The 10,000-nt window shown below is 36.6% G+C and overlaps 1 protein-coding gene across 2 annotated transcripts in view; it reads right to left on the bottom strand.

The window, feature by feature from the left end:
• FGD5 (FYVE, RhoGEF and PH domain containing 5) overlaps positions 1-10,000 on the bottom strand; it is a 1,722,626-nt gene that overhangs the window by 904,443 nt on the left and 808,183 nt on the right. For both annotated transcript variants that reach the window (XM_044078612.1, XM_044078611.1), the window contains exon 3: positions 9,161-9,290. In XM_044078612.1, the coding sequence (XP_043934547.1) occupies positions 9,161-9,290 (130 nt within the window). The remainder of the gene's footprint in view (positions 1-9,160; positions 9,291-10,000) is intronic.

Genomic DNA, 10,000 nt, shown 5'->3' with positions numbered 1-10,000 from the left:
TGCTATCACAACAAAACATTCCCTGCCCTTTTTCGGTGACACTGATGATCTCCTGCCAATGGGAGATGATACAGTAGCAGATCCTCTCATTACTATAATATGGAAATGACTCCATCATCCACTGTCTTGTCTAGAGACTGAAAGTATTTTTAGGAATCACAGGATAGCAAGCCAAATTGCAGAAGTGACAGGAAACTCAGCAAACTATATTACACCTTTCTATGGCACTACATGTAGCTCTGTAGTAAGGTATAAGGCATCTTACTGAACTGCATGTCAGTTCTGTGTTGTGTAACACTGTTGTGCTACATAAGGCTGTCTTGCATCTCAAGCACATGACTGCCCAGTACACCATGGTGTACCAGGCTCATGTTTATGACATTGAACATGGTATAACACTTGGACAAGTGTTCAATATGCTTTATGTGGCAGGGTCCGGTGAGCTCCTGATGAGGACCTCCACTGCTTTCCAGAGTGTGCACAATGATGTGCAAGCAATGGAGTCTAAGCTGTGATCATAACATTGAGTATATAGCTGTGGTATTGTAAACTGATGGAAGGTGTGCTAGCATGGAGGATGATTTCCCAAAGCTGAAATATGTATATTAGCAGGAAGCAAGAAGGAGCTCCCTTTACCTGTGCTGGAAGACCAAACACACTGTCCAGTCTTTAGACATAATTGGCAGATGACACAAACTGATAGGAATGACTGACAGACCATACACTTAAATAGACAGGAGAGATGAGACCTGTCATTAAATGTTACTTAGGAATCCCTGTAAAGATTAACATTATGTTTTAGAGGTTACCATTAAACTGTAAGTTGAAACAAGAAACTAATATAAATGAGTAACTCCGTGATAAAGTTCTTTATGCATGACACTATATTAGAAAATATTGAGTGAACTCAATGTTTGTCATCCACCAGATAAACGCAAAATAAAAATAAAAAGAATCCAGGCCACCAGTGAAGGCAAAATCTTTTATAAAACCACACAGATTAGCACTTTCGTCTTGAAGTAAGACTTTTCAGATCTGAAGAAGTCTTGCTTCAAGACGAAAGCGCTAATCTGTGTGGTTTTATAAAATATTTTGCCTTCACTGGTGGCCTGGATTCTTTTTATTTTTATTTTGCGTATTTCATTCTCATTTACAGTGTGCTTTGATGTTTATCCACCAGATAAAACTATCGGTAAAGAGTGAAGCTGTATGGTTGCATATTTCAATGGGTGGGGGAAACTCAAGACAAAAACAAAATTTAAGCAGTCAAACAGCTTGCAATATCATTCACATTGAAAGTTTATAACTGTTAGCAGAATGTTCTGTAACTCTACAGCATAAGTACAGTCAGAAAGTTATATTTTGCACTCACAGTTCAAATTGTATACCCGCAAAAAATTTCAAAAATGCAGACATCTGTGTAAATGTCAACTACTGCACATTAACAACATTACACAACACTTTCATCTGATACCCCATATGGTCTAAAAGTAAGTCTATCTCTCAGCAAGATGTGTATATGTATGCATTCATGCTACATGCATTAGTTTACACAGATGGAGATTTGGCCTCTAAGCTGCTCAGAAAGAACTGACTCACTTGAGTATACTGAATATACCTGGCTACATCCTCGCTCTAAAGCCAGATTCTTAAAATTTGCCATAGTTGGCCTACTTCAGGCCATAGAAAGGCAGTGAAGCTCGTAGAGGTACCAAAATAATGACTTTGGAACACAATAAAATGAAGTATTTAGGAGTACGGATTGACAAGGAATCTGTTTTGCAGCTAAGGATATGTGGGAAGAGACTAAACAAAAGATAATATAAAAACTGAGAACCTGAAAGCTCCTGTTTATGGATATGGATAGTAAAATACACGCAGTGAAAATATTTTTAGGCCCTTTAGTTTTACACACAGGTTAGGTATATTTTTATCAATTAGAGGAGAAATTGTGGACAGTAATTAATAAAGAGTTGAAGGATTTTATCTGGGAGGGGAAAAGGGTGAGGGTCAAGTGGAATAAACTGATCCTTCCAATAGAACAAGTTGGATTAGGATTACCTGATTTGAAGGGATATTTTAGAGCTACATGGTTAAGGCTCATAGCCATAACACAAGCAGAAAGCTATAATTCAGAGTGGAACTGGACAATGATGAAGCAAGGAAAACTCAAGAAATAAGGATGAAGAATGGGATTTTGGATGCAGATCCTTAAGGAGAATAGCAGCCACACAATATGGTTAAGGAGAGGTAAAGTCAAACCAAAAGATGAAAGGTTAATATTGGTGGCCACTCATGTTGGTTTACAAAGTTCATTGAACATGTGGGAGAAACAGATAAATGTAGGTTTTGTAAAACAAAATAGGAAACAGTTGCACACCTTGTTGCTGGCTGTGACATACTAATGGCAGAAGGATTGTATATTGAATGGCATAATAATGTGGCAAGACGGTTGCTCAGGGTATTGTGCAAACATTATGGTATTGAAGTGTCTGAAAAACACTGGAAACATGAGCCACAATGCATCATAGAAAATGATGGACTACATCACATGGGATCACACATTACCAACAGTTCAAAAGATAGATGCAAGAAAACCAGATGTAGTGGTCCATGAAAAGAAGACAAAAATAGCATTGATTATTGAAATTGCTACACCCAGTACTACAGTGTCTTCTGTACAAAGAGACACAAAGTCATAAAATGTCAGAATTTGCAGGCAGAAATGAGAGCAATGTGGAAGAAACAGTTGTAATAGTAGTAGTAGGACCAACGGGCCTTATAAAAAAAGAATCTACAATTGTATTTAAATATGTTACCAATACATGTAACTCCGCACGAATTGCAGAAGTAGTCATTACTGGGCACATCGCAGGTGCTGCAAAGAGCACTTCGGGCTGACATCAAACACTGAAACAAATTTCATGAACTTTAATTGTACTTTGACTTAAGAATGGGGTCAATTTCTGTCATGGTATTAGAAACCCAAAAGACATGGAGAAATTAAAAAAGTGAAAAACAATATTACATTCATAAAGCAGCAGAAAGTATTCTAAGAACTAAGCCAACACAAACATGAAAGACGAAGATTTTGTTGATAGGGATGAATACAATTAGGGGTACAGAGAATAGGCAAGATGGGGCTGAAATTTACTGGAGAAAACTAACAAAGTAACTGAGCTATTGGGAGCAAATATCTTGAGATGGAAAGTTAGCACAATGGGAAGAAGCCAAGAAGACATTTGGACTGAGGCTACAGACTGTCCTCCTTATCAGGGATTGTAGGCAAAGGGAATAAGGAATCCTAAGTGAAAGACCTGCTTTGTCAGAGTTTTTAATTGAATTTGCAACAGAAGCTGCTGTTAAAAATGGATAATTAGGACATATAAAATACTGCACACTAACTAAAGGAAGCAATCACAGGAAGTTAGAAAATATTAGGTAGAGAGATTGCATAAGCAGTTCACAAGGAGACAATGGGAGGTATGTGCACGGCTCCCAAATATGCAACAAAGTCCAGAAGATTTAGCATTTCTGCTTGGAACTACTTGCAGAAGTATTTTTATATTCCAAGTAGACACCAAAACATTTTTCCTCAGGTAGGTATTAAATGTTGGAGGTGTGTTGGAGAAGAAACAGGTAACTGAGAACATATGTTGAGGAAATGTAATGAGTTGGCAGACTTTAAAAATTCCCTACAGGGTACTCTGTCAGAAGTATTATGTAAGCAAATGGGTTAACTAAGGAAAGGATTTTTTGAGTTGGGATGCAGGATCTAGAATTACCTAGGTGTAGGCAATTCCAGATCCAGTAGTTAAGTTTACTTGTGGTGGCTGCCAAAAAAGCAATTACTAGAAAAAGGAAATCAAAGTCCAAACTAGCTATATTTGAAGTACTGAATATTACAACAGAGATAAAAGAATTGGAAGTGGAATCTTTAGAAAAGAATAGGGGCAAATTACATTGAAAAAATGGAAATTCTGGGAACAACACACCCAGCATAATGTTCTGGAGGAGGAATAAGGTTTAAGGGAAGGCAGGAAATTATCAATTTATGTAATGTTGTATTGATGACAAATATACAAAAGAATATACAGAATATATGTGATGTATAATGTTTGCAACTCGGAATAAGTTAATATGGTCTGGTTTTTTTTTATAAATGTATGTTTGTCTATGTCTTAAGTGATAATTCAATAAATATGTCAAAAAGAGTAATGATTTTGCACAACTTAATAAAAAATATTACATTTATTCTGCCTAGTTTGTAATCCTTTGTTTGGTCTTCTGCCAACAACAAGACCACATAGCTAGACATAAAAATGAAACAGACTAGATATATCCCCCACATTATTCTTAAAGCTTTGCTTTTGCAATAAAATATATAATACAGTTTATTTGATTACTATGTTTACATTTAGAGGTTCATAGGTTCATGCATAGTTATTCTGCTATTGACCCAAGAGGCATTTTAAGCCTAGAAATGTTTACTCCAAATTTGCCAAAATAGTTTTGATGTGTCAATACCTCAAGGAATTTTACAGTTAAAATATAGGCTTGTACACAACAGGTGTTCACAGGGTGCCTGATTTATTCGATTCATTTAGCCTGATGCCATCATAGGACCAAAACCTAAATGGTTAATATTTAAAATGCACTACATTTTTCAGACTTTCTTAAGTCTGCACATTGATAAGCTGAAGCCTCTTCTGGGAGGCTGGCATCATCATTACAGAAATGTTGTAAGTGGAATAGTCAAAAGACTAGCTAAAAAGAATGATGTCACAGGTTACCCTTTTCTGAAATGTAACAGCCACCATGCATGCCGACTCATTATACATCATGTGTAGCATTAGCAATTCTGAAGAGGCAACCGATGCATCTCATTGTGAATCATATGTGACAGCTAAGGAATACACCTGAATTAGCTCCACCCTTAACTCTTATGCCATGATTAGTATGCCCTCTTTTTGTCTCTTACATACTTTTGCCTTTCTTTCTGTTTCAGTATCAGATAATACCGAGAGGTTTACGAGTAACGTGTATGCCTAGCATACACATATCCGGACCTGCTGGCACAATGGCAAAAGATCAACCTAGATACAAGCTTCCAGTACATGAAGTTACTTATTGATTTTTTTAAACCACAGGAAAGGAGGTTTCTATGTTAGTAGAGAATAAACAAAAATAATTTGAAAACATGGATCTATCGGATTCGAAATTAATGATGCTAGAGAGTCTACAAAATAAACTGGGCGTCTATGACGCTAAACTAAAAAGTATAAAAAGCCATAAATTATCCAGAGATTATCAAGATTTTAAAAATGGCCATGTTTTTGAATGGCCCAAGGAACAGTCTAACAATAGTGGTACCATTATTAACAATAGTGGTAACAGCAAGATTTGACCCCATCGGAGAGCTGCAGAAGAGAAGCAAATGTATACGTCGAATATGAAAATGGATAGCAACCAACATCAGCTTGTAATACAAGCAGAGATACACTCTAAAGAAGTTTCTAACCCAAGGCAAGGAGTCTTGAATGGCAGTGTGCGACAACAGGAGGATAAAATTGTTAGCATTTCATCCCCACTAAGCAATAGAGGCATAGATAAATTGGTAGAAGTAACAACTGATACAACAGAAGGAATACCTGATCCTGTGACTCTCGCAGGAAATATACCTAAGAAGTGAGCTGTTTGTTTACCCATCTTTCAAATGCTTGCTTTTTTAATTCAAATGAACAACCCCTGAGCTACCAGGTCTGTGAGCAGGGGAAGGGAAAAGAAAAAAAGGAAAGTGTTTTGAATTAAAATGTTAGTTCCATAGAAGTAAATATTTCTGCCAGTCAATTGACAAAGAGCCAACTGAGTATCCTTGAGAGAGGCTTGAATTTTATACCATCTATCCGGTCCCCTTTGAATGGATTTGTAATAGATCTCAAATGCTTTCCAAGGAATGTTACTCTAAAACATATATATGGCAATGAGTGTGTGGAAACAACAAGTAACAGGAAACAATATAAGAAACCAAGTACGTTTGTGCATCTAAACCATCCAACAGTAGATATGTTTGTACGCTTATGTAAGAATGAAATAGCTAATCATAGAGAAGACGGAAGTGGTAAACATTTTTATAATTTGAGTCATAGGAAGCATCTTGCATTGGGTGAGTTACAGAAAAGGATGGATATAATAATAAAACCAGTAGATAAGGGTGGTGCGCTGGTGGTTAAGGATTCATATGATTATGTCAGGAAAATGGAATAAATGTTGAGCAAAAGAAACATCGATGCTGTAATCACTAAAAAGGATGTAGATAAACTTGTGCTTAATGTATGAGATATATTATATGAAAAATTGATGAGCAGATGTATCAACAAAGAGTTGTATGATTTTTTGACGTAGCTTTTCCCACTATACCTGTTATAAATGGGCTACCAAAGATCTATAAAGATTGTCTTGATCCGCCCATGCATCCCATATTGGCAGGTTGAGGGAGGATAACTGAGCCACTTTCCATCTACCTAGAAGGTTAGCTTAAAAAACTGATACCTGCAGCAAAGACAGTTCTCAAAGACTCGGCACAATTCCTAAGGCAATTGTTTGACAAAATGGAACTGAGAGACTCCTATGAAGGGCTCCTATTGTTCACAATGGATGTGAATAGTTTATTTACATGTAGTCTGAATGATTATGGAATAGAAGCTACAGGGGATTACACTGATTGTGAACTGGTGGATGTTGATCTCTTATGTAGCCTCTTAGAGTTAGTGTTAGAGAACAATGTCTTTATGTATGGAAATAAACATTACTAGCAGAAATGCAAACAGTTATGCGAACCTCGTTTTGGCACAATGGGAAGAACAATGGTTTGCAGATGAGAGAAACAGATGAAATGACCAACTGCTGTTTTATAACAGATTCGTGGATGATGTTTTCCTTTTGTGGGAGGGAAACAGAACTACGTTAAATGAGTTTGTTGATTTTTTACTGAGTACGACTGCACTTCTGAATTTTGATGTCAAGTCATCTGATAAAGAGATTGAGTACTTAGATGTGAAGATATTTCTGACTCCTACAGGCATTGATACTGCCTTGTATAGGAAATCTATGTGGCGTATCACATGTTACATTCCACTACCATGCATCTGAGGCATATTTTTAGGAACATAGTGGACAATCAAATGACATGCATTTCGAAGTTATGTACCAGAGAGGATGCCTTTCTGAAGGAACATAAGGAATTATTAAAAAATTTTAAGGAAAGAGGTTACACTGAAGAAGTTACTAGGATGAATGCTATGAAAGCAAATGAGCTGAGATCTAATAAAGGACATCCCTATTATTCTAAGCACCAAAATTGCGAGGAAACAAGTTCAGTAGTACCAATAATTAATAAAGTAAGGTGCACTCTAACATATAGTACTGACAACAAGACGATATGTGATGTCGTTAGAAAGTATTGGCCAGTATTGACGTCTGATGCCAAAATAAAAGAAATTGTTGGTGACAAAACCAGCTTTGCTTTCAGAAATAAAAAAAACTTGAAGAGGCTATTATGCCATAAGGATGGTATTATTAAGGGAGTAAGTAATACTACACATATACGTAGAGGTACTTGGAAATATGGTTGCTGTAAAGCTTGCCATTTGATCAATACAAGCAATGTATTTAAGCATCTGAAAACAGGAAAATGCTTTATTCTACAAAGGTGGGGAACATGTACTACCAAAAATGTGATTTACATCATTACATGCTCTCTTTGCTCAGCCTATTATATAGGCAAAACAAATAGAATGCTAAAGGAGCATATACTATGGCATTCTTCTGATATAAGGAGTAAAGTAGATACAAATGCCCTCTACACACATGTGAAGCTCAATAACACCCATTCATTTAAGTTTATGGTCATCTGTACTGTAAAAAGACATTGAGAGGAGGTGACTTGCAGAAAAAAATGGAGGTTGAAGAACTTAAATGGATAATAGACCTGAGGGCAGATTGCCCTCCAGGCTTGAATGGAATGGTACCATTAAAACCAATCTTGAATGAACGGAGTTTGAATGGAAGGAGATAGCAGAATAGATTCATCCCTATTGGTTTAAACTGAGGGAGTGTTTCATTTGAATGACAGCCACGTTTTGCTCATGAGGAAATGATGTAAACTGAGGAAGTGCTTCATATGAGTGACAGCTACTATGAGGAAATGATGTAATGGTTTCCAAAAGATCGTGATTGGTCTCTTCAAGTTTTTAAACTTTTAGTTTTAGGTGCAGTAAACAGGATCTGAAGAAGGTTAATGCTGAAAGTGCTTGTCCTGCTTGCCCATCTTTTGGTTTTGTTGCATTAAAGTTTTTATACGTGGAATTTGTGTTTCATTCATGGTGGCATGTTCATCAGTTTGTTTTTAAGCTATTTTGGATTTGAACTACCTTCAGTGGTGTGACTTTCTTTTTTCCTTGAAATCTTTGTTTCTGGTAGATGACACCAGGCTTGGAAATATGTTACTGCATTGTGGTCAAAGACCAGGAAGCCCGCATATGGGGACAAGGGAACTGCATGCACAATAATACCTCCATTTCATCCATTACAGTTCTCATTATGTGCACCATCAGTAGTATTACAAAAGACAAGACTCAAGCAGTATCCTGATTTTCAGGAATGATCATCTGAAGTTTTTGATTTTATTTTATGGTCATGCCTAAGAATGGACAATTGTATGTCCAGTACAAACACGTACTTGATGAGAAATGAAATAAAATAAAACACTGATATTGGCTCTATACCTTTAATGTTTACATCAGAGGACAAAAACACTAGAAAAATGTCTACTGCAGCTCTGTTAGAATATGGCTAGTTTCAAAAGCTAGATTAAGTTGTACAAGTGTAGATATAGAAGGGAGATAGTAAATTCAGCAAGTGCATGTATAAAACCACTGTCACCTGTGTTCATACATGACAACTGATCATATTTACAAGATGAGAATGATCCCTGTTATTCTGATCAATAACCATTGTGCATCTGTCAGCAAAAAAAGGTGATGCTTCTGGAAATTGTCACAGCTTCATATAACATTGCTGATAAAAATTACACAGTAATGACATGCAACATAAACAATGCACAAGCACAAAAATATTGTGTATTGCATGCAGTATTTACCTTGTCTAGGCTCTGCTCACCCTGACAACTTCCTTCATCTCCAGAGCTTTTATCTTGATCTTCATCAGATGTCACATCTTCTAGGGGGACCAAAGAAATAGGACACACTTTGTATGGTTCTGTATAGGCACTAAAAAAAATGAGACAAGACTGTTAATCTCCTCCCTGCTCGTTTTGCTTTATTTCACAGTAATGTGTTTCAGCTATGGTTGACAGGCTTATTATAACACTTACATGAAAGATGAAATATGTTTCATATGACAAACCAGGCCAGTTCCCATTTTTCATCTTTATAAATGCAGCTGCTCAAATTAGTGCAGCCATACAGAAATCTGAATCAGTGGTAGTCATGTCTCCCTTAACCATCTTAGTAGACCCATTCTGCACAATGATCACCAGCCTGATACCCTTACCTCATAAGACTTATATAAGTGTACAAAATATTCAAGGATTGCCTTACAATATGCCTAGACACTCACAAAATTATATTTCTTTCAACTGAGTCATGGCTTTCCATATAAAGCAGCATTCCACACAGACTTTAGCTATTGACCCCTTATCCTATGTTGCACAATAAAGTTTAGCAAAGGTGTCACTCTCAAAACTTTTTTCTTCTCAGTTTTCTCTAGATCTGTTCTCCCTCATCAGTAGGTGTACCTGGATCCCCTTCTAAGAGAATAGCTCTGGACTTTATTATATTAAATCTTTGCTGACATCTCTCTTTACTGTAGCACCTTTTGTCAACATGTCTACGAAGTCTAGTTTCACCAGCAAACACATTAGCACCCTTGTGCACCTCCCTAGACATATTTGAAGTCAATATTCCAGAAATAACTGGTA

Source organism: Protopterus annectens, chromosome 7.part1 (genome assembly GCF_019279795.1).
Source record: "Protopterus annectens isolate FY-2018-M chromosome 7.part1, PAN1.0, whole genome shotgun sequence".
Lineage (NCBI taxonomy): Eukaryota > Metazoa > Chordata > Ceratodontiformes > Protopteridae > Protopterus > Protopterus annectens.
The sequence above is the reverse complement of the archived record's forward strand: the minus strand, read 5'-3'. Positions and strand labels throughout refer to the sequence as shown.